Source organism: Rhamphochromis longiceps, linkage group LG23 (genome assembly GCF_057381845.1).
Source record: "Rhamphochromis longiceps isolate RC_006_pf linkage group LG23, R_longiceps_female_GT1.1, whole genome shotgun sequence".
NCBI lineage: Eukaryota > Metazoa > Chordata > Actinopteri > Cichliformes > Cichlidae > Rhamphochromis > Rhamphochromis longiceps.
The window spans coordinates 29,914,038-29,939,945 of NC_140578.1; the positions used below are offsets into that span (position 1 = coordinate 29,914,038).

General features: G+C 40.2%; 1 protein-coding gene across 2 annotated transcripts in view; it reads left to right on the forward strand.

The window, feature by feature from the left end:
• Nucleotides 1-22,597, forward strand: part of ncam2a (neural cell adhesion molecule 2a) — a 473,690-nt gene extending 451,093 nt beyond the window's left edge. Inside the window, exons 16-17 of one of the 2 annotated variants that reach the window (XM_085397463.1) lie at nucleotides 8,132-8,336; nucleotides 19,859-22,597. In XM_085397463.1, the coding sequence (XP_085253589.1) occupies nucleotides 8,132-8,336; nucleotides 19,859-19,973 (320 nt within the window). In that variant the 3' untranslated portion in view covers nucleotides 19,974-22,597. Of the gene's footprint in view, nucleotides 1-8,128; nucleotides 8,337-19,858 lie in introns of both variants that reach the window. The other variant, XM_085397464.1, reaches the window with a different exon arrangement.
• The last annotated feature ends 3,311 nt before the right edge of the window (nucleotides 22,598-25,908 follow it).

Consider the following 25,908-nt stretch of genomic DNA (forward strand, 5'->3'; position numbering starts at 1 on the left):
TTCAAAGAAGATCAGAAGCAAACCTTTTTTGTTATCCAAGTAGATAACTTGGTACGTGACTCAGACGTAAAGCATGGCAGTTTTTTTTTTTGTTTCATTTGATAATGAAGCATGCCTTTGAATAAATAATAGCTTTAAATCCAATGAAAATTCCCTTTCTTAGCCAGCAAAGGGTATTTGCATCCATAGTGCAACTTCTGCCCTCAAAGCCCCGCAGGCAGTTTATCACTCTGACCTGTGGGTTATTACAGAGGATGGTTTTCACTGCTGCCGTTGCATCAGTTTGAGTGCAGGTGATCACTCAGTGCAAGGGGAAGGCAGCACTGCCCTCTATTTCCTGAAAGACCCTCCAACAGAAATGACCTCATTACTTCTCTTTACTCTGATATTATAAATCAACTATGGCAACTCTAGGTGACCAGATGAGCGTTTGTTGCACATTAGTAAAAACTGGGCATCACCAACAAATAAAACAGGAAATAGTAGTTGATCACATGTAAGCAGTAATGTGCATGTTTCTCTCTTCCCGGCATATTATTGGAAGGCATTCTAGCAGCTCTCCTGATGTGCCTTGTGGACACACATTTGTTATATTTAAATAAAGCAATTTAAAAATTTCTTACGCAGAGATCTGACCCGTTTCATATAGTAAAGGTGAAGGCTGAAAATTTTCTGTAATAAAAATTGATAGACTTTTACAGAGCCACAGCGGAGTCCCTAACCTGAAAGTGTAGTTGTAATTGTAAAAGCTTGCATTGAAAGATGAGTTTAGATACACACACAAAAATAAATAGGCATGTCCAAATCCCTTTGGGGTTGTGTCAAGGAAGAGCTTGTGATGTTAAAAAAACAAAAAAAAAACCCCAAAAAAAACCTGCCAAATCAAATATGTGGGGTACCCGCTGTGGTGACACCTTGTGAAAAAAGGAGCAGCCGAAAGTAGCTTTGGGTTAACTGGTGACACTAAATTGGAAGTGACTATGGATCTGAAATAGATAAAGCACTTTAAGTATATTGAATAAACGGCTATATAACCATATGGCTTTGGGTAAACTGTAATCTTAAGCACTTTGAAGAGCAGGAATGAGATTATATAAATGCCAGTCGGATTCCTTTAACAACAGTTTGAACCTTTGAACGTAGCTCTAAGAGTAGAGTACCGTGCAAGTCTTGAGACATCTTTTTTTCCTGATTCGTTTTGGGATTTACGTGCAGCGATGTATTCAAATTTATGCACACATACATAGAAATGTATATAGGGGAAAAACGTTTGTACAATTCTAATGAGCTTGAAAGTCAATACTTGGTGTGACCACCTTTATTCTTCACAGTCTGAACTCTCTGGATGTTTCTGCCTTTTGTTCTGTTCTCTGTCAGCATGATCCCACACTGCTTCTGTTTTGGAGGAAGGAAGGTTCAGGGTTTCAGTAGTCATCATCATGGGCTCATCCGATTAGAATGAGAATAAGCAGTCATCAATCATTTGCAGGTTTTGTCGTTTTATTGTATAACGGGTAAAGGAAAGAAAGACACACATGGACTGCTCTCTCTAAAAAGGACAAAGTATGATTTAAGTAACTCAAAATGATACATGAACTCAGGAAACTCAAAGAGAAACTCACCTCAGCTGCCAGGGCGGAGTGAAGAAAGAGTGAGGGGTAGGTGAGTGCAGTCCTTATATAACGAGTGATAGGTGAGTGCAATTAAGGCCAAGCACCACACCCAATCAAAGGTGAGGAAAAGAAACAAGGTGCATCTGGTGAAGTGAATGTTCTAAAAGGTGAGCCTTTACAACAGCTTCAATAATGTTGAGGTCTGGGCTCTGTGGAGGCCAATCCATGACTGATGGTGTCACATAATCAAGTCCCAAATTCGTCAGTGTTGTCATACTGAATTTGGTCATTGTTTGCAAACTAATTTAAATGACCTCAGACCATACGTACAAAGCAGTGATGATGCACTGGCAGTACGCGCTGTACTAGAAAATACAAACACACATATTTCAACTCAAAGATGAGCCTATTAAAATCACATTAAATACAATGCCTTTCTTAGGAAACAACATTTGAATCTGTAAATTGACTAATGCACTGGCAACATTTATTGAATAACACATATGAATGATATGATATGAAACTGATACCCTTTAATGCTTTCCTGATCTTATCGCTTTCATCACCATTTCTTGGCAAAAATCCCGCTCATGGAGGTTCTTCCAGTAATTGGGCTGATCGCCTTCCTGAGCTAACAGATCAGGTGCTTGTTGATATCAGTGTGGTGACGTCTTTTTCTTCTGCTCTGTTTCTCCTTCTTTTGTATTGACTTTAATGTAAGCTTTTTTTTTTTAGGCATGCTTTCACCATCATTCAATTGTCTAACTGACATGTTTTGGGTTTTTTTTATATGAAGACATTGCTCTGTGGCTATCGTCCTAAATAAGTTGTTCACGTTTTAAAATATGTTATTTTAAAATATTAATCCATTAATAATAAATTAAATGTATTATATTATATTAAATATATTATGATTTGGTTTCGCTAAAACAGTAACAGTCACTGACTCAACAAAGTTACCGTTAATTCCTGAAACATGCATTTATTTTGTGTGCAAATTAAGAACAGTTCTAATGCATGTCGGGTAGTTTTGTTTTTTTAATTTTATTGTACTTTATCATTTTTTGTTGTTGTAAGTATTTCATCTGGATTTGTTTTGCACGTTAGGACCACCATAGAGGTGTCAACTACAGCAGACACTGAGGACTCTTAATGCTGACAAGAACAGCTGATATCTCAGTTTTGATAAAAGTATTCTGAGGTATACCTTTATCCAGAAACAGCCCTATTGTGTGTGTGTGTTTCAGCACAGCTCACACTGTTCTTTTCCTAAATCACTTCAGAACCTGGGAATAAATCGAATAAAATGGCTGGAAAAACAGCTACAAGTAAACAAGCATGTAACATATCAATCCAACCTCAAACTGTCAAGCTGCTGCTAAGCACTTTAGTGTAATACTCCTTATCGGATGGAAGCCTGATATTTATGGATTTCTGTCTTTCAGGCTCAAGACTTTTTGCTGGCATCCCTTCAAAAGAAAAAAAAAAGACAATTAAAAAAAAACTTTATCGGGACACTTCGAAGTCTTGGGGGGGGGGGGGGGGGGTGTTTTTTTATTTGTGTCATATTTGCTACATCTGCCATTTTTTTTAAACATTTAAAAAAAATCACAAAACTCTATGTATCAAATATGACACCTTAGGGATTACTGTAAATGTACAACACAGGAAAAACTCTCATAATGACATTTTTAGCCATTTGTTAACAAAAGGCAGAATAAAAGTGTTAATAAATGGATCCGGTGTTAAGGTCATGTAGCTCAGAGGTAGGGATGGGTATCTTTTAGGTTTTATCCGATAACGGTGCCAAACCGGTGCTTAAAGAATGGAGAACACAAACTTTGTCCAAAAACCTCTTATGTTTTTATTTTTAGCAGTCTGTTTTTTTCTGCAAAATGATAACCAAGTTAGCCTTTTGTGTCGATACAACATACTTCCTTTGGTTGGATCGGTCCTTAAACAGTGGAAAACGAAAACTTTGTCCAAAAACCTCTCGTGTTTAACTGTTTTTTTTTGTAAAAAGATAACAATGTTAGACTTTTCTGCAGCTATAGGGCATATATGGTATCACTCTATCAAACAAGAAGACAGCCGCATGTAACTACGATGGTGTTTGCTAGTTCACCTTACGTGCATTAATTTAATAACGTGGGTAGCCTACTCAATGTAAATTACACACAAACAACATTAAGCTACTGACCCAGAGAAGCTGCTGCTGCTGCCAACATCATCCATCCGCATTTCTGCTACACTGGCAGGCCTAGGGGCCAGGACTCTACTCTTCGGGTTCTTGGGGGATGTTGCTGACTCCGGGTCCGAGAACAGGCACCACACCCGCAGTAGATGCACACGGTGTGAGGGCTCGTAGCAAGCTATCAAATACGGTGCATTTCTCAGCTTTTAAAAAAACGCTATGTGTCGCCAGGTGTTTCATCAGATTCGAGGTGTTACCTCTTTTGCACAGTATCACCTTAAAGCACTTGTTGCAGGCTGCTGAGTTTGCATCTTTTGCTGTGAAATACAGCCAGACTTTTGACCGCTTCACCTTGGGCATTTTTAATCTGTACCTCTGCTCTTAAAGAACGTACGTACCTGGGCCCGCCTTCTATCTTTGGAAAGGTAAAATGATTGGCTAGAAGGAAAAAAGGCACCGAAATAAAGCAACGAAATGTGCACTGCTTTTCAGTCTGGTTACTACCGTTTATGTGGATACCGGTACCCATCCTTACTCAGAAGTGCCTTGAGTTTTATGACATAGACACTGTATAATGTCTATGGCCCATCGTCAAGGGAGAGCACCTAAAGCTTAAAGACACAGAGCAGACTGTGGCAGTGACAGAGTGACTGCTTTGAAAGCCTGAAGCTACAGCTGTGTGATGATGACAAACAGTTAAGTATGGCTTAAAGAATGAACTGATATTTTCTGACTTTTCTGGAATATGTGGATGCTTCCTGGGAGCTGTAGAGGTGTTGTTTACCATTTCTCAATCTGTGACTTTAGAAGCCAGTGGAACCTAGACAGACTTTCAAAAGGTGAGATATAAAACTGTAGCCCTCGGCGCAGCGAAAATATTGATTCAGTCGACAAGTTTCAAATCCCAAATCCCTCTGATTCCACGAAAATGCAAAGTTTTAATTAGAGTTCCTTTTGCCACAAGGTTCTTTGTCTGTGCCTCGCTGTGCTTTGACTCGCTGCCAGGATCCGCTGTCTGCCGTCTCAGCTCTAAGTCAAGAACAAAGTCACTGACATAAGAGTCATTTGGGTCGTGACACTGTGCGGTGCAGGAGTATTTGGGAATTCACACATTTTTTTGTTGTTTGTTTGGCTCCATACTCCACCGCACTGGATTTGAAACAGTAGTTGAGGTTGAAGTGCTCGCTCTTGGCTTTAAACGAAAGGCATTTTCAGCGAGAAGGGGACTGTATCACTGTTTTTTTTTTTTGGATGGTGCAAAAAGACACTAGTATAAGGATTCCTGCATCCTCAAATATGTAAACCACAGTGTGTCGAAAACAGACCATGCCTAAATACATGCCTCTTTCCAAATTGTTTCCTTTATACATTTGGAGATCATACTCTTGAAGGACCACTTCACGGATGTTACACATGAAGTTCAGCTTCTAAAAGGCACATAGACTTCTCCACCTTCTTGTCAGCCCATTAGCACTTATCCATTTCCTGTTCCAAACGCGTCTTTATTGCTAAAAGCAAACAAGCGCTGAAGCTCCGCTGAGAGTTAAAAACCGTCCATATTCTTTCAACACTTTGTCACAGGTGTTAAACTCATGTGACAAATAATGTTTTCACATGACTCTTTCTACCTTCACTGCTTCCATTGCTTCTAGTTAATGCTGCTAAAGGTGGTTCAACAAGCTACCGAATCATTAGGTATACTTATCTGTCACTGTTCAGTCAAGCCTTAGCATGTTGCAGCGAACAAATGTCGTAGCAGGTTGGAGGGTTGGTACTTCATCAATTAGCAAGCAGGTAAATACTCTGGAGAATGAAGTGTAACGTGCTATTAAGTTGTATTGTTGAGAGAAAATGATCTGGTATTTTTAAGAGATTAAAACTCAAACTGTAAGAGTGCAGCAGCAGACAATTACTGCTAATTAAATCCACTTGATTAACTGATTATCAGCTAGTGTGATCACCTTGCTGAGGTTTGCTGGTCTGGAGCATTTAGGTTTGTGTTAACACACCACCATGATCTTCCACGGAGTTCACCCCAAGGTCAGACCATACGATGCTCAGAAAAACTGCAACTAGCCCAAGGGTGCATTTCAAAGTCTACAGGTCTCAGTTAGCATGTTGAATGTTAATGTTTGTGACAGCACAATTAGAAAAAACTGAACAAGTTTGGCTCATATGGAAGATTTGCTGTGACAAAGGTTCTCTGTAAAAAGAACATAGCATGGTGGAGGTTTGCAAACCACAAGACCTCTCAAGCAGCATCCTTTGGACAGACCAAACACAACATATCAGCATATCATTTGGACTTTTGCTGCAGTGAAGCAACTTTGTAAAGAAGAGTGGACGAAAATTCCTCCACAACCACATGAGAGACTCATCAAATCATACAGAAAACAATTACTTCTAGTTAATGCTGCTAAAGGTGGTTCAACAAGCTACCGAATCATTAGGTATACTTATCTGTCACTGTTCAGTCAAGCCTTAGCATGTTGCAGCGAACAAATGTCGTAGCAGGTTGGAGGGTTGGTACTTCATCAATTAGCAAGCAGGTAAATACTCTGGAGAATGAAGTGTAACGTGCTATTAAGTTGTATTGTTGAGAGAAAATGATCTGGTATTTTTAAGAGATTAAAACTCAAACTGCTTTCTGCCTCACAGGTTTTGACCTTTTTTTTTTAAATTCTTGTTATCAAAGATAAACTGTTGTAGGAGCGCTATCTGGACCTTGAAATTGTTTACACTGATTAGCCTGAGGCTTTGTGCTTTCAAACAGTGTATAGTTCCCCACACAGTTTAGCGCAGATTCAATTGGATAACATCCAGAATGAGATATAAAACCATCTCCTTTTTTTCCCCTTGAAAAACCAAATGGTTCATGTGTGTAAATTCATCTTTCTATCAAACATATAACATATAGGTAGAAGGCGGCTTACACCTCCTGCGTTCAGCTTGCATTTTCTTTGGTTTGTCAGGATGCAGGAAGTCGAACAAAGCCTCCTGCAGCATTTTCCCCTTGCTCACTTATTTTTTTATTTTTAAATTGGAGGTGCCAGACTACACCACTCAGCTGCCTCTGAGTGCTTACACCTTCCCATTATTGTCTGATCTCCCTTTTTTTACTTACAGGCTACTGAACACGCAGATGAGAGCGTACCTAAGTAGAAAAGGTCATTCACTCTCACTCTTCCATCACTGATTACTTCTGGCAAGGTCCGACCTCCAGCTGTCAGCGTTGATCCTGCAGTGGATGCTCCATTTCTCAACCCCAGGATCACTTAAGGCCACAGCTCCATTCAGAGACACCCACTGGGAGCGTCTCTTTTCTGCACTACCTTCATTTTTGTATTACTTTCAAATGGAAGCAGGCCTCGCTGCTTGTACCCAACTGAGCCGAGATCTCTGCGTGTTTTTAAGAGCAGTGTGTTGACCGCTCTGAGAGAGAGCATTTACTTAATTTAATTCCCGACGTGATTCTGTTTAGTGCTGCGAGGTATAAAACAGTGGACGAAGTGGCCAGAGCATCAGTGTGTCAATGCTTAACGCGTACTCGGGCTTCAGTGCAGAGCTGAACGTGTACGCCAACCTCTGCACCTGTGTGATGTTCACATTTAGCACATGATACAGGAGGTAGATGCAAGGCCCGAGGGCAAATATGGCCGAGAAGAACTGTTTTGTTTTTGCCCTCTCTGCCAATTAAATGCTCAGTTTTACGAAGCGTTTACTGTATTCTAAGTGAAGATGAAGCCACATTTGTTACATTTCCACCTATTTTGGAGCACTATAAATCTCATTTTGTTCAATTATTTAAAATCTTTCAAACTTTCATTCAATGAACTATATATATACAGAAGAAACTTTATAAGGCAAGAACTGATTTGTTTTGGAGGAGATTTGGTGGATTTACGCTAATAATCGAGATAATTCCACCCTCCTCCGAGGATTGTGCGCATTGAGGAATTGTGGATTAGGACTTATCTGTGTGTTGGAAACCATCCAACTGGCTCTGGAGGAATTCATTGACCTTGGAGTAAAAGTTTGGTACAGCTTTATAGTTTCCCGGGGAGGAAGCTGACCTCCAGCCTCGACTCTGCGGGCGTCCAGCCTGAAGACACAGGAGTGAGAGAATGAATCCCTTCCAGCTCCACTGATCCCACACCCAATCTGACCCTAAACTCTGAACGTGTCTTAGAGAACAAGTCAGCGAACCAAATTGCTAACAGTGGTTTTATCCTTGCTGTGTGTGTGTGTGTGTGTGTGTGTGTGTGTGTGTGTGTGTGTGTGTGTGTGTGCGTGTGTCTGCCTGTGTGTTTCACTGCCTTAGCAGAATCCCTGTTCAGCGGTCTGGGGCTGGGGGCGGTGGTGGGCCTCGGCCTGGGAGCGCTGCTGCTGCTCCTCGTGCTGGTGGACGTCAGCTGCTTCTTCCTGCGTCACTGCGGCCTGCTCATGTGCATCACGCGCACCCTGTGCAGCAAAAAAACAGCCACCAGCGGCAAGGGCAAAGAAATCGAGGAGGGGAAGGCCGCCTATCTGTGAGTATCCCCTTTGGTTTTCTTTGCATTGTTCTTTTTTGAAACCTTTGACTGCTTCAGTCCAAGCGTTTGATTTTGTGTAGTGACAGTATCAATTTTGCCAGCTCATGCCTGAAGAGGGAACATCTGCTGTGGGTGTATCTTTATGGCTGAGGGTTATGCTTCTTCTTCTTCTCGCTGTATAATTTTTGCGCAGTAATAAATTGAAAGCCCTGAATGGGTGAATACAAGTCAATACAAAGATTTTGAGAAATTGGTATGAAAACATCTAACAGAGAACAAAAAACAGCCTTCGCATTTCTCAGAAATGAACAATAAGGCCTGCAAAAAAGGAGAAAAAAAAACAGTTTTTTTCAAGGATCTCATCCCCGAGTGACTCGCTGAGCAATAACATTAGCTGTTCATGCCATGTTCATTCCTCTTATGTATACATATATATATTTAGTCTGAATGAGAAAAGGAGATTTCTTTTTACCATTTACTGTAGGTACACCTACAACAGCCGCCCAGCCACCCTTTCAACCACAGTATGTCTTTGATTACGTCTTATTCACTTACATCAGTGCCTTTTACATGATGTGAAGCAAGTTCACCTTTTAAGTATCCATTTGCATGCGTTATGTGAGCGTGCATTCGTTACATGCATGTACAACCGTGTACATTTTGTGCTGTCACGCTTTGTTTTCAGTCTTGTGTGTGCGTGTGTGTGTGTGTGTGTACCCGCCTTTATTTCTTGCTATATGCATGCTAATAGTCCATGAGTGTTGCCACAAGCATCTCTGAAAACCATTTTCTTTGTTTTGTTTCCCCCTCATCAGACAGCATGCAATTTAGAAGCCCACCCCCGTGAAATTCATGGTACAACTGATTTTAAAAAAAATGTAGTCCCACTGTTTTATGCAGGGTGCTAACTACATCGCGGTGTCTGTGAGATAGCACAAACAGAGTCTTAGTCACTGGCCACAGCCGTGCCTGTCAGTGTGCCAGCAGTGTCTGAGATGGAGAGAGAGGGCACATGTGAGGAGGAGGTGGAGGAGGGAGGGGTTTGAGTTCTGCTGAGTCACTAATCTCGCGACACTGGAGGGCTGACTGCCTGCCTGCCCAGACAGCACACGGAATCTACAGAGCAGCAACTCACACAAGACTTTACACTCTGTCTGATGTGTGCATGTGACTAGTGTCACAGTCACATACAGTACAGCAGGATGATACAAAATAGTCCTAAAGGTAGTATAGGTCCAGGTGACGATATACAGGTACATAGTGACTGATTGTTAAAATAGAGTCAGTTGGGCAATCAGGTGATTACTGCAGCAATAGCAACACTGGATTTACGTTGTCAAAGCCATACTTCAGCAGTGTAGTATCTCACTTTCATGAGGTAGAGCAAATGACGAGAGAAAACTCCAACACGATAGAAAGAACAATCAAAAATTCTTTGTGCCTGTTTTTTCATTTACTTCAGAAAAGTCAATGTCAGTGGTTTCATGCAACTGTGTTAATTAACTGCTAAGAAATATTTCAGGTCACTTCATTCACATCATTTGCATTATTGCAATGAATAAAATACTATCTTGCTTTTCAGGTTAACTCGATGGCTTTTTCATTAAAATAACACAAATGACTCGATTAAACTTAAAAACACTCCTCTTTTAAGTAAATCCACCTACAGAGGAGTCTTTAAAACCAACAAAATTGAGATTTCAATTTTGAGTAAAAGATGAATCCTAAATTTCCTATTTTTTTGGCATCAGTGGTCATATAAATCTAAAGGTTATATTGCTGTAAATGTAATTACATGCTTGTATGAGTGTTAATCAAGCTCAGGGCTTAAACCATAGTGTTTATAGTAATAGTGTAACGTATTGTATTAAATAGAATTATTATGCCCAGTCACCACAGAATCTCGTGGTTTTCTCTTCAGACACATGCAGTTAAATGTGACTTGGATTCAGGGCATTCCCTTTTAATTGTTGAGTTTTAGCATCTGAATTAGTCCTCCTGTGTAAAACTACCCCACAGATGTTTCTGCAACCTTTTATTTTTACATCTATTTCAGTTTTTCAGTACGAGACCTGCAGCCATCGTGTGAATGTGAAAAAACCAAAAAGTACTTGTAGATTTTTATGGTGACATCAAACAGCAATGGAAAGCGAGGCTTAAAAATGAGGCTCGAACTCCAAAACACTGGAGGTATTTTGAAATGAAATCACTCCCCGTGTGGTGCCAGGGACATTAACATGGGTCTTTTCAAAAAGTTGGCACAAACAAACTTAGTTGGAGGACTTCTTGTTATCACAAATAGCTCCAAATTACCGGCAACATTTTCGGATTTCACAGGAAATGACACCCCCACACATGGATCAACACTAACATGTATATGAAATGCTGCAGTTCATAAAAATCTAGTAGAAGCAAGCAGAGAAGTCAGAATCGCTAAAAGGCAAGTGGTTGAAATTGTCATATAAACCAAGCTACTAATTCTAAACATGGACCAATCTATGATCAGCACATTGTTATTAACTTTATTTAAAACTGACAGGGCTAATCAACAGCAAGCTTAAAATTATGCCAAAAGAACACATTTTGAATGACGGTTGTGTTGATGAAGGAGGTACTTGAGTCCATCTGACAGTACCTCAGAGATTCTACAGTACTTGTTAGAAACTTTCTGGTTGTTTGAGCACTTTTGATTGTTGTCCTGTTGCAGTCCGTGTCTCTGCAGAGAGATTGGTTTCATAACTGGCAGTGAAGATGGTCATAACTTCTTTGAACTAGTGTAGCGAGAATGGAGTAAATGCCGTGGTCTGCTTTACAATGAGTCATGCCACTGAGCTGGAGACTAATAAGATAACACTTGAAATAATACAACTCCAACTGAGTTTCCAAGATGTCAATAGTGCAAGTCTGAAGGTGCTGAGGGGTAATAAGTTGTAAAGACTAGCGAAGCGTGAGCAACAGTGTCAATAATAACATCAATGGAGAGCATCTACGGTGATAAATAGCATGGGGTGAACTTCAAATTAGGAAGGTGATGAGTGGCACAGATCAGAGTGTGTGCTGGGTGTCTGTTCTGAGGATGTGAGCTGAGGAGTGTGTGGGCTGGTTTGGAACCAAGAAGAAAATCTGGAGGGTATCGTCAGTTCACTTCTGACACAGCAGATTTTTTTTTTTTGATATTCGGGGTTATAGAGACAGTTTTCCAACCTCAATGTGGTGCTGAAGGTTAGCAGAGCGACCACGCACCCAGCAGTGCAGGGTTATTTTGAAGTTGGAGCTAGGCTAGTGGACAAACGCACGACAGAGAGTGTGTGGGTGTCTTTCTGTTATGAATCTGCGGCACACACTGGGCTGCATAGCTGCTTCAGGGAAAGTTGAAAGACTCAAGTAGTACTGTTGACTTCAAAAGTCCTCACTTCCAGTTTCAGTCTTAAGTTCTTAACAGTGTGCTGAGATATCAATGGGACCCATATAGAGATAGAAGAGAATTGGTACACCTAATGGACCTCTAGTCTGTAGCATCAAGTCAAATGTGACTCCAGCTATACTGTTTAACCCCTTACGACCTTAAAAAGTCACTATTCAGGCAAAAGACAGAAAAAGTAAATACATGTTTATGCAGGGAAACTTAAATTGATTCATATTCTTTCTACCTGCATTTAATTTGGATTCTGTGTTCATTTTTTTTTTCTTTCTGGAAGTTTTTTTTCCCTTCCTAATATTCATTGCTTGTCATAGTTGTGCAGCCAGCTCCAGTCCCATCCTGTCAGTCAGTGAACCAGAAATAGATTTGTGCCCCTGTCGGGCTCTCCAGTAACCTGCTGGCAAGAAACCCAGAAGAACAGTTTGGTATTGACGTTTAATACAAAACAACAGCTGCTGATAATCTTTTACCCAGAGACAAAAAGTCAGTGTTGAGTAAAGCTGATGATATGTCACAGTGACATTTTAACCGTTGAGGTGGCGCAGGAGGGGCGTCTGGTGAAGTCTGTTGTTTATTCAGGCTTAAGAAGTTTGAGTAGAGGCTCAGTGATAGATCTGGCTTGGAGTCGATAGACTTTTGAAAGTGTTTATATATACCTGATGACTCACGGCAGGAAATATAAAACAGAATGGAAGATTACAGTTAAGGCCATGGCAGCCTGGGGATGGAGCAAGAAAGAATTTCTACAGAAGTGTCAGTCACTAAAGAAAAATCTGTTTGAGATGCCAGTCAGCCGTGTTGTTCATGATGACTTCCTGTCCACTAACAACATGGAGTACTAAACCAATGGCGTAAAAAGAAGGTCAGAGTGTTTTATTTGCCCCTGTTGACGTCACACGAATCCCAAATGAAGTCTGAACACACTTCGTTCCTACTAGTGTCCTATAATTGAAGCAGGTAGATAAAAACCTAAAGTTAGCAATTACTGGGACTGTTGTAATGCTATGCTAGTTCGTCCCCTCCCATACGTATAATGTGATAAGCAATGCAATGAAAAACTTGGTTTGACGCTATCTTAAATTTTTCCAGCTGGACACTGGCAGTCCAAGCAAAGACAACAAAAGCAACCTCGAACCCCACATACTGTGCATGTGCACACGTACTCTTAAGAAAAGAAAAAAAAAGCTGATTATTTTTGTTTGAATTAAACAAAAAGTGGGGGGCTAAAGGACCTAAACGAAATAACCAGTTGAAAGACACTTTGAAATCTGTAAATGCAAAGAGATGCAAAAAAAAAAAAAGTCAGCATCAGGGGACTAGCTTACCTAGCGTCAGCTCAGAGGTACCATGTTAGCCTAGAAATTTGTCAGACATGTTAATGGTTCCACAGTGCTTAGCATCGACCATACAAAGCCTAAAATCTTAAGGGCACGACAAAATTATCAAAATAAAAAAGGCAAATTCACTGAAAAATCACCAGAAATAGCTTCTGAGTTCTAAAGCTATGACTTTGGTGACACCTTAAGTCATTAATAATATCTAATATAGCAAAACAAGAGGAACAAATGAAAGTATAACTATATTTTGCATATGTAAATTTAACTTTGTTTAGCTGAAGGATACTGCATTAGAGAAAGTGAAGTTAAAGGTAAAGTGAATTAATCAAAGAAGAATTATTGTTACTACATTTGCTGTCATTCAAGAATATACCAGGAGTCCTAGTCTAATTAGCTCTTCACCATGTTTTTCCATAATGTATTGTTCAGCGCAAGCACATTCATTTTTCTCCCTTTGTTTTCCTGTTTCAATAAAATTAAACATCATTACAGGGATTCGGAGCCTCTTGATTCTCCAATTTTTTTTGAAAGACAAGACAGTCTGTGCTATTGACATGTAGAGAGCACATAAATTTCAAATTCTGGAGCAGCAGACTGAGGTGGATGACATTTAATTAAGTGTGAGCTCACAGTACTCTTAACTCCAGAGCAAACAGAAATCTGCTTGTCTCGAGAAGCTAAAAGGCTTTGGCTGGAGCATACCTGACCGTGTAAAAATGAGAAAAAGGACATATATCTGTCTGGTCTTCGTTTCCCTACATTCTTACTCCACAGTCGTGTAAACAAGCTCATTTCTACATCAGGTCAGGGAACAAGGCGTCTGATCCACATGTAAACAGCCAAATTGTCCATCAGCAGCTCCGTCAAAGTGCCTTTGACAAAGACTTCCACTTCTAAATTCACAGTAAGATCCCGGATGCCAACTCTAAAACAAAAAAAAAATGTTTGCTGGAAAAAAATATATATACGTGTATAGATTTTGATAAGGGTGTAAACAAACTCTCCAGGCACATACCGCAGCTAAGACTGCAAGCCACCTAATTTATCACAGTGAAAAAGCAAAGATTGTAGCCTGCCTTCATGGCCTGCCATAGATGGCAATGTGCTTAATTAATGTCTGCAGAGGAAAGAACAAGTCGCCCCTGCTGCGCTTTGGTGTCACTTAGAAGCTTACAGATTACAAATACGTATCTGCATACGCACTCTGATATCACGCATATCTTCACACATATCTTCACACAGCTGCTGGCTCTCGCAGCATAATCAGAGGTTTGTCAAGACCCAGTAGCATTGCTGTTTGCCTTGTGTGCCAAACAATGTTTTGAATTGAACTTCTGATGGTGTGTGCATATTTTTGGACAAACAAGCAGTATATGCACATGAGATAGTATGTTCACAGTGATGAAAAATGACTCCAAATGGCTCTATTTTTTTTAGCATTTGGAGAAAAACTATCTACACAATTTTTGCTTTTAACTGTGGCCACAATGTTAAATACTGCACAAGCAAAGATATCTCGAGATCCTTGTGCCAAACAGATTTGTGTCATAGTGCTGTTGTGATAGAGGAAAATGTAACCCAACCAAGGAAAAGGGTAGGTTTACAAGATGGTAGAGACTTTGAAGCTGTATGGTTTGGAAATGTAGGCAGGAGGCTGCGCTGTAGGTAGCAGAGCTGAACATTTTCATTGGGAGTGACCAGCATGGACAAGATTAGAACGGAGTCAGAGGGACAGCTCAGATTAAGCAGTTTGGAGACAAAGGCTGAGATGGTTTGGACATGTGCAGAGGAGGGAAGATGAAGCTCCCAGCCAGGAGGAAAAGAGGAAGATCTCAGAGAAGTTTCATGGATATAGGGAAGGAGGACATGCAGAGGATTGGTGTGAAAGAGAAGGATGCTGAGGATAGAGTGAGATGGAGACAGATGATCTGCTGTGGTGACTCTTGAAGGCAGCAGCCAAAAGACAGCCCCCCCCCCCCCCCCCCCAAAATAAATAAATAAATAAATAAATAAATAAAAATTAAAGAAGCCCTTATGAGCAAACACTTGGCAACAGTGGGAAGGAAAAACTCCCTTTTAGAAGGAAGAAACCTCCAGAAGAACCAGGGTCAGGGAGAGTCAGCCATCTGCTGCAACCAGTTGGGGCTACGGCAGATGTATGACTGCAATTTTTTATAATTTGAATCAACATATAGCATGCGAAATATTGCTTTCTCATCACACAGAGCCCCATCAATAATTATTAACGCCAACCTCAAGTAGTTCTAGAAGTTCTAGTAGTTTTATGTTTTTCATTGCACTTTTTTTGACCATTTGAATAACTAAAACGGTACAACTATGTTAAGGAGTTTATCAAATTGCAGAGAAGGCAAAGAGCATGCCGTATGCCAACTGCAGACGCTTTAACAGTTACAGTTGCCTCTCCAATATTTTTTTGATATAATTTCTTCTTCTTTTTTTTTTCTTTTTCTTCCAAACTGTACTGATACTTTGCTTCAGTAAATGGATTCGGGATTGTTTTGATTTTGCCTCCTCACTGAAGAAACAGGAAACGTCGCACAGCAAGAGCCTTCGCAGAACTTGAGGAAACCTCCCCATCTGAGTATAAGTCAAATCTAGGTTTGCATGGAGCTAATGAGACATGAAATTGGCTTCACTGTGCAGGAACTTTTACATCCACCAATCAACCAAAGGGGGAACCCCCCTCTGGCCAGTTGCAATATTTGGGCTTATTAGGTACAGTATCATGCAGGGTTACTGTTTTACGTTCATGATCTCGCTCACTGAAGAACTCTCCCGGAGCTTGGTAAAACGTCCAGCATGGCAATTTGAGGGTGATTTTGTGTTGATGTAGAGTGCCTTTTAAAATTGACAATTTAGTCGAGGAAATTCAGCGTTTACACAGTGAAAACATCCAGTAATGGGAATAATAAAAGTGTCCACTGATGCACTAGATGAGATATCTCAGACCTTTGAAGAAAGAAACAATGCAAAAAATTGAATTATTTAGTTAAATGAATACATTTCAATGACAGCAGGGATGACTGATTCATATGCAATGTTTTATTAAATGTCAATAGCTGTATAAGAACTGCATTAGTAAAACAACAAGCTGTTTCGGTCAACCCCTGCTAGCTGCAGGTTCGTGTTTATTTAGAGAGTCGTGTCAGCCTCGAATTAAGTATTCTTTCAAAGGAGAAGTTCTGCTCCAAGAATTAATGTATGAGTCATCCGGGAAATGTTTATCATGTGGATATATCTACCATTAACACTAATAAAAAAGATTTTTAAAAAGCTCTAAAAAATTCAAATGATTTTTTTTATACTCAAAAGACAATATAGAGCTTTTCATTTAGAACCTTCATTTGACAGATTGTTTATGTCTCTGAGTCATGACAGACTAGCAGCGGCAAAATAAAAAGTGGAACCGCTTCATGAACTCCGGAAAATGAGAATCTTTAAGGTCAAGTGTTATTAATACTGGCCTGGTACAGGTCTATAATACCTTTCTTTGTTTGTGACTTAACCCCCCCCTTCTTTTTTCCCTCAACGTCTTGATAGAACTGGAGAAATACGCATTGAATGAAGCGCATATTAGGAGCAAGAGGACTCTGACAATGTGAATCAATGTAAAAGCCAAAGTTCCTTATTGATCTCCTTATTAAACTTGTCTTACTTCCAAGAGGCGCAGGGTAAAAGAAAGGGCTGTGTAGCAGGAAGAGATGCAACTCAGTGCCACGTTCGCTTTGCATTTTCTGTAATTGTCATCTGTTTTCTCATTCTTTCTTTTATTTTTGTTTATTTACTTTATTTTGTTCTCTCTCTCTTTTTTTTTTTTTTTTTGGTTGTTTGGTGTAGGCGCAAGCTACCGCTGAGAGTAAAATTGCATTTAGACATCCCTTGCTGAAATTTCAGAGCAGGGTTTTTATTCCCCAAAATGAAATGACAAAAGACAGACGCCTGTTTGATTTTACATGGGTAGCCCCCCCGTGGTTCGTATTTTTTCGGTGAATGTGTCCCTGTTGGTTTGTCAATAAGTGGTTTTTGGTTAGGCTTTAGTGTTTTAGAGGCTAAGATGAGGAGATTTGACACTGCTGATAGATATTTCTTTGAAATGTCTGTCCTCCTGGCATATGAACACATCAAAGGATACTAATTCGATTGACAGAGTGCACATAATGGCAAGAAGCCACCTGTAATGGCGCAGAAGGGGGAATAATATAGCTTTTTTCTAATAGCTACTCCCTAGTTATGGGTCATTTTGCATGTTTGAATTTGTGCAAGTCAAATTAGAATAGAAATGTGGGTCATTACAACAAAAGATATTAGAAAATGCTACTTTTTAGGTCTCATTATGTTGCAGCATTACTTTATTCTGACCCACTGCCTGTATTAACCGCACTTGGATAAAGCCAGATCAGCCAAATGCAGATGAAAGCTCTCATATATCATATTGCTTGAAGCACAAGCTGGTTGGATTTTCATCATACTGATGCATATTAGCATAAAGATAAAGCTGTGATGTCCTTCTGCTGCATTACTCAAAACAAAACTCGTGGAAGATTAGATGAACAAGCGTGCCTGAAACAGGGCTGTGAGTAAGTCAAATAGCCCGTGCCTATTTCCTTTTCTATCCGTCTCAAAATGAGTCAGACTTGCACCATATTGAAGATGTGCGAGCTCTGAAGTTATTGCAGTCCAAAAAAGTTGATCCTGTTCATCTGGACGTAGGGTTTTCAGTGGGAGAAATGTTTCCTCGCTCATCCAAGTGACTTCTTCAGTCTCAGCTGAATGCCAGTTTCCCCAACTTTAAGGTTGAGTGTGCAGCACCTTCAAGCTCTGGCGACTCATTTTTAAGCTGCAGATTTGCAGTGGTCTTGGTAGAATGGTGGTTATTAATGAAATGAACTCGCTGTATCTTTGTTTATAAATTTATAATAAAAAAAAAATTATGAACTTTGTCTCCTTCAGTCTTGCATAAGCGAGTATAACACCTTTGTGTAGTGGAAAACTGACTGACTCAATCTTATTGTTGGTTTATCCCTGTCTTAATGCACCAGTGTCGATGTAAAGATGGCAGACTAAGTGGTCTCAGACTTTGTCCCTATCTTTAAAGCAAATGTTTCAGACGCAGGGAGATGACAAGTTGTATTCCATCATTAGTTGCAAGTGGTTGCTGACATATGTGAATGTGATTGCCACATATCCATTTACGCCGGCCTAAAGACTAGTCACTGAGAAGCTGGCATCCACCAGGTTGCTATAGAAGAGTATGTATTCCGTTTGGCAAATGGTTTCTGGATTTACCGAGTCATGAGCAATGATTTTGTTCACCAACAGGTTGCAAGGAAGATGACAACTTGGTTGCAAACACTAGCAAGTGGTAGCAAGAATGTGAAAGTGAAACCAGAGAGCTTTTGCTTTCACAGTAAAAGTTGCCCCTTCTGAAATATGTTGGATGTGGCAATACGGCACATTTTCTGCTTTACTGGAGAACGTTCCCCACTTCCAGTTTGTGTCACACCTTTTCAAGTTTGATAACAGCTTTGAGATTAAAATGCAAAGTGCGAATGACAGTGGCAATCTACTTGGGGCCAAAGAAATTGCACTGAAGTTTTTGGTGCAGCAAACTCTTTGCAACCAGTTTTGTCCAAGGCGCATCAGCCAGCAACCTCCTGCGGTTACTTGCAACCGTTTGGGTAATACATATTATTTACTTGGGACTATTTGTCAGATGGTCACTGATCTGGCTGTAGACCTGTGTAACTCTGGTGTTATAGGGTTCATCTTAGGCCTAGCCAAAGCCACATTTCCTGCTGTATGTGCAATATGGGGTTGAGGCTTACATGTGGTGTTTTTTGGGAGGAATGTCAGTCAGAAAAAGTATGCCATGCCATTAGGGAGGGGAAACCTAAAGAAATTGACTTGTTAGAAACAGCGTAAGATAATAAGGATTTTTAATAATAACGTAAAAGAAAATTTGGGTTCTAAATAAGGATAACAGAATGATTATGCTGAATAAAATTAATTTCAATCAGTGCCATTCTTTTAAAGTATTCTTTCAGGACCAAAGCAAATCGATCGATCTACATTGCTATTCCTGAACATACATAGTATGGCTTAGTTGGGAATAGATGAACTATCACAGATTGCTGAAACCAACAAATACTTTAGCGTCTATGTACCATATGTGTGCACTGATTTCTTTAAAAACGGAAGTGGATGCCATTCATCCTTGGTGAACAGATGGAGAAAGTCCTGTAAAAAGCCTGCTAAGTCACGTTGCTTATAATTATTCATGTCTCATCTCCATCCTCATCAGACATCTAGAGCACTGAAAACAAACACAAGCTGACAAATTGATCAGCTCTCCAACCATCCAGACCAAACACAGGCAAAATAGGAATAATTTGGCTTTCTCTAACCCCTTGTGAAGCCCCGTGGAGGCTGTTATATTTAATATTCCTGCTGCCTTTTCTCTTCAATTAAATTTAGCTTTATTAATCCCAAAGGAGGCAATTCATTCACACACCGAAAGGTCTATAAGGTGGAGTTCAATGCTGTTAGGCACACATTTTTTGAAGAATACCATTAAGCCTAAACTCTCTTACAGCAGTAATTCAGCTCTGCTTTATGTACAATTTATTGTGCGTCTGTTCACAATAATGGTATGTATGCTTTAAGTTCTTGTAATGACCAAGCTTTGAAATGCACAAACTGCGTATTTCACTTCCACGTTGTGCATTTCTGTGTCTCTGCAGGAAGCTACCGCTGAAGGAAGAAAATGGAAGAGAGGTTCTCAAGCCGGATACGATTGAAATCAAAGTGCACAGTGACAACAGCATCCACACAAAGCCCGACGACAGCAAAGCGTAAAAGGGTCGGTCCTCCCGCCGCCAAAAGAACATTCGGATCACAAGACCAAAACCCAGAGAAACTACAACACTGGAAAATAGTGGAGTAAAATACCATATCTGTTTATAGCAATGCCCCAGAGAAAGGCATGTGTAAATACAAAAAATAATAGAGAGAAAATAGAAAGGAAGAAAGTGTCAACCTTTTAGACACCCTGAGTGATTAATGTATCATGTTCTTACAAACATGGCATCAATGGAAAGCTCTTGTTGATCAATGATTGTATATTATTTTCTGCCTTAAGTATTATTTCTCAGATTCTGGGGTTTTTTTTTTTTGTTTGTTTATTTGTCTGTTTTACACCCCACATGGGATTTTCATGCAGTTGAAAGGTGTTTCTAGCACTCTCCTCTTTGATGTCTCTCAAAAAAGACAATCACCAGCGGAGGCATAAGCTGGTACGCTGGTGTGCCCCAAATATCTCAATGCTAATGCTTTTTTTTGTCTTTGTAAGAGCAATGCATGGGCTGACCTTCACTGCAGGATGTCACAGTGATTTAAGCCTGTTTCCATGCCTGAGTGTTACTCTACAACATCCTTTTTATGCCTGTGATAGCCAAGCTAGGTGCCTAGCTTACAAAGACAAATTCTCAGTTATTGTACTTTAAGCTAGCAGGCTTCGCTAGCATTTCTACCTGAAACAATATTAATTTTTTCCAGAAGACTTTAGGCCTAATATTTGGTTTGGTTTGATTTCAGAAGGGCTTTTGCGACTCTTTATAAGTACTCAACAGTATCCAAAAATCACAAGAAGGAAGAGTGTGTTGCAGTCTATGAAGTATACAGTACAAAAACCACACATGTGCATTGATGTCACTGTTAGCAAAGCCTTTAAATTGACGCCGAATATTGTTGGCGCTCTTCAGGCGTCTCACTCTCTAACAATGTGCGCATAAGAATGTTTTATTCATCAGCTGCATACACCGTAATGTGTCGTATATTGTTGCCAGAGGTTAGCCGCACTGCAAGTCAATTTACACTTTGGTATACAATGAGTAATGAAAAAATTATGTTAATGTGTTGAAAGGCGTCCCCGTGAGTGCCCTGACCAGTAATCTTTGCTATCTGTAAAAGCAGAAGTAGCAGCAAGGTACCACTCAAGGCATGGGAACAAAAGAGAAAAGGTATGCTCGAGAGAAATAAATCAACATTTACGTCATGTCTGTTTTAAATGATAAACTTTGGTTTCTTTGATTATTCTTGCCTCAGATTGGCCTCTGATGCCGTTTTTCTTTCTTTGGTCTGGTCACTATTCTCTCTGATGTTGTCACGTGTTGTACATAGATGAAAAAAAAAGAGTATTTTACAAAGCTTTTATGTAAATATACCCTAAAGGATGTGTCCTTTTTTCCAAATGCAAAAGGCTTGGCTTTTTCTTTTCTTTTTTTTGTGAACACTCCTTGGATGAAAAGCTGTTGGCTGTTTTTTTTTTCTTTTCTTCTTCTTTTTTTTTCCTTCTCTTGTGTTTTGGTCCAAAGTTCAGTGATGGTGTAATATTGTTTTTTCCTAGTCATTTGCTTTCCCTTAAGAAAAACCCATGTCCTGAGGCTATTTCACAGCATTTCAATGGAGGCAGTAATTACGGCATTAGTGTGCCTTCTCTTTTTTTTTTCTTTTTTTTTTAAACCCCCCCCCCCTTTTGTGGCCCAAAGTCGCTGTAGCAGTGTAGACCAACAAATGAACTTTTGATCACAGCTTAGCTGCTTTGTGCCACAGAATGTGTCATAAGATTGAATTGTATTGTGATGCTGTGGTTTCTGGGAAACGTAGTCATAGGGTTGTGGGTTCTAATCACCGACACTGGACAGGAACGGACGTGTGCAACTACCTAGTACAACTAGATGTCAGGTCGAGGCTGTTGAGTGGTCTGATGGCATCACATGAATCATTACATGACTGTGTGTGTGCGCATGTATGTGTGCATACATCCATGGGTAACTACACTCGTCTACATGAATCAGGTTGCATGTATGTCCGCTGAATGTATCTGCACGTACTGTAAGTTAATCCATTTGTATGTTTGCGAGGATGTGTTCCCATTTTTACTGTTTTTTTGTTTTTTTTCAATTTTCCACAATAAGAGTCTCCAGATTCCAAACCTTACACTACATTAAAGAGTTAAGTGCTATTCTGGCATTTATTATATTTATTTTTTAATGTTGTTACCTATTTATAATAAAGTGCGAGTACACTTTCCATCTCCATGGTGCACCATGTGGCAAGCGAAGGTGATGATGCGAAGGTGATGATGACCACATGCCAAGTGTGAATGTCAGAGTGCTCTAAGTGCATGGAGTGTTTCCTTTTTAAAACATTTTTTTAAACCGTGGTGCGAGTTGGCGAGAGCTCTCACGCCGAGTTCCGGGGTGTGCTCTGATAGTTAAAACCTGATTATGTAGCTCTCGACAGTGATTAATTCCCTAGGCTGCAGCACTCCTTCCATGTGTCTGCCAGCCCCCCTCCTGTCCTCCCCACCTGCCCCCCTCTCCACCACTGTTCCCTGCCTCTCAGACTCCACTGGTTTTTATCTCAGACTTACGTAGTGCTGGCTTTGTTTTCTCACAGCGAGCCCTTGTACCTGCATATCTCTAAAGGATGGTCCTGCCATGGAGTGGTTCCGCTGCCTGTTACGATCACTGTAAATATGGGAGCACAGTGCCTGGGGGCTATACGATTTGTACATGTTCTTTTGTATTTGAATATAAGTCTAACCCCCCACCCCCCCACCCCTGTCCTTCTTCTCCTCTGGTCCCTCCTCTCCTCCCCTCTCTCGTCCTCCTTTCCTCTCTGTCTCCTCCATCATCCATCAGCCCTTTTTTCTGTAAAAGGGGGGTTAAAAAAACAGGTGTGTTTGAGCTCAGTGTACAGTATGTGTCCTCTTTGTCCCCATGCTCCCCGTGTCCCTTGGACTGTCCCCGCTGAGTGTGCTTTGTGCAGGAGGTGGGAACTATTGATGTCTCTCTGTACGTACCTGTGGAACACTTGTGACTCCTATCATTGGCCGCTGTAAATAAACATGTCCTGGTAGAAGACAGCGAGACGTTGTCGTTCCTGATCTCACTTTTTTCTTTCTACCGACTTTCCATCTTATATGTGGGTGTGCAAAAAAGCTTTAAAAGCAAACATTTTTATTTATACAGTAGTTTATCCCTTTAGCCCACAAAGCCACAGGTAAGTTTAGCATAATGAAAAGGTCATGTTTCAAAACTAGCACCTCCAAGGCTTAAATGAAAAGTTGTAGGCCGGCCTTTGTGAAAATCATTTTAAACCAGTTTCAAATGTTATTATGATACGTTAGCATATACACTCACTGGTCACTGTATTAGGTACACCTGTTCAACTGCTTGTTAATACAAATATCTAATCAGCCAATCACATGGCAGCAGATCGGTGCATTTAGGCATGTAAACAAGGTACAGATAATCTGCTGAAGTTAAAACAAAGCATCAGAATGGGAAAGAAAGGTGATTTAAGTGACTTTAATCTTGACACAGTTGTTTTTGCCAGACAGCTGTGAGTGTTTCTGAGTGTCTCAAAAAATGCTGATCCACTGGCGCAACCATCTCTAGCGTTTACAAAGAAGGCTTTGATAATGAAATTACCCAGTAAGCAGCAGTTCTCTCCTGACAAAGATGTCTTGTTAATGTTCACACTGGCTCATCATAACTCAACAAAAGAAGATTGGAAAACGTTGCCTCATCTGATGAGTCTCAGTTTCTGCTGTTACATTTGGTCTGGTGAGCATTTGGCATAAACAAGGCAAGGCAAGTTTATTCGTATAGCACAATTCAACAACAAGGTGATTCAAAGTGCTTTACAGAGACAATAGAAACAAAAACAAATAAAAGCATGATTTAAAATTGATTAAAACAAGCAAACAAACTAACTAACTAATTAACAAACAAACAAACAAAACAGTATATAAAATCAAAACAGATAAAATCAGAACAGTAGATAAAATCAATAGTTAAAATGTAAGTTTTGAAATTTAAGCTTAAGTGCGGATTTGGTGCTTTATTCAAATGCAGCTGAGAACAGGTGAGTCTTCAAACTGGATTTAAATAAACTGAGTGTTTCAGCTGATCTGAGGCTTTCTGGGAGTTTGTTTCAGATATAAGGAGCATAAAAGCTGAATGCAGCTTCTCCGTGTCTGGTTCTGACTCTGGGAACTGATAAAAGACCGGATCCAGATGACCTGAGGGATCTGGAAGGTTCATACTGGGTCAGGAGGTCACTGATGTATTTTGGTCCTAAACCATTCAGAGCTTTATAGGCCAGCATCAGAACTTTAAAGTCTATCCTCTGACGCACAGGCAGCCAGTGTAAAGACCTCAGAGCTGGACTGATGTGGTCCACTTTTTTGGTCTTAGTGAGGACTCGAGCAGCAGAGTTCTGAATGAGCTGTAGTTGTCTGACTGATTTTTTAGGTAGACCTGTAAAGATGCTGTTACAGTAATCAAGCCTACTAAAGATGAATGCATGGACTAGTTTTTCCAGGTCCTGTTGAGACATAATAATAATAATAATGGATACTTTATTGATCCCCATGGGGAAATTACTTGTTTTTCTCTGCATTTGACCCATTCACTCAGTGAAGCAGTGGGCAGCCCACTAAGCAGGCGCCCGGGGAGCAGTGTGTAGGGACGGTACCTTGCTCAGGGGTACCTCAGGGTAGCCGTTAAGTGGATTCGAACCGCCGACCTTCCGATCATGGGGCGACCACTTTACCTACTGAGCTATCCCTGAGCTATCCCTGCCCTAGCTATCCCGGATCTTTTATCCTTGAAATATTCTTGAGGTGATAGTAAGCTGATTTTGTTATTGTCTTAATGTGTTTTTCTAAGTTTAGGTCTGCATCCATCACTACACCCACATTTCTCGCCTGGTTTGTGGTTTTTAGATGTATAGATTGAAGTTCTCTGGTGACCTGTAATCGTTTTTCTTTGGCGCCAAAGACTATTACCTCAGTTTTGTTTTTGTTTAGCTGGAGAAAATTGTGGCACAACCAGTCATTAATTTCCTCAATGCATTTACCAAGAGCCTGTACAGGGTCTCGGTCTCCTGGTGACATTGTGATATATATTTGTGTGTCATCTGCATAGCTATGGTAGTTTATTTTGTTGTTCTTTATAATCTGTGCCAGTGGGAGCATGTAAATGTTAAACAGAAAGGGTCCCAAGATGGAACCTTGGGGAACTCCACATGTGATACTTGTCTGCTCAGATGTGAAGTTACCTATTGATACAAAGTATTTCCTGTTTTCTAAGTATGTTTTGAACCAGTTTAGTACAGTTCCTGAAAGACCTGCCCAGTTCTCCAGTCGTTTGAGTAATATGTTGTGGTTAACTGTGTCAAATGCTGCACTGAGATCCAGTAAAACTAAGACTGACATTTTTCCACTGTCTGTATTCAGACATGTGTCATTAAACACTTTGGTCAGAGCGGTTTCAGTGCTGTGGTTCTGTCTAAAACCTGACTGGAAGGCATCACAGCAGTTATTCTGTTTTAAGAAGTAACTGAGCTGTTGAGAAACTGCTTTTTCAATGATCTTACTTAAAAATAGGAGATTTGAAATCGGCCTGTAGTTGTTCATTTGTGTCTTGTCAAGATTGTCCTTTTTCAGTATAGGCTTTATTACAGCAATTTTTAGTGATTCTGGAAACACACCTGATATTAAAGAAAAGTTGACGATCTGTAACAGGTCTGACTCCAAAGTCTTTGAGACCTTTTTGAAAAAACTTGTTGGCAGGACATCTAAACAGCAAGAGGAGGAGTTCAGTTGACCTATGATGTCCTCCAGGTCTTTGCTGTTAATAGGGTGAAACTGTTTTATGGTGTTTAAACAGTTTTTCGGTGGACACAGTACATATCCTGGATCTGCTGTTGATGTACCAAT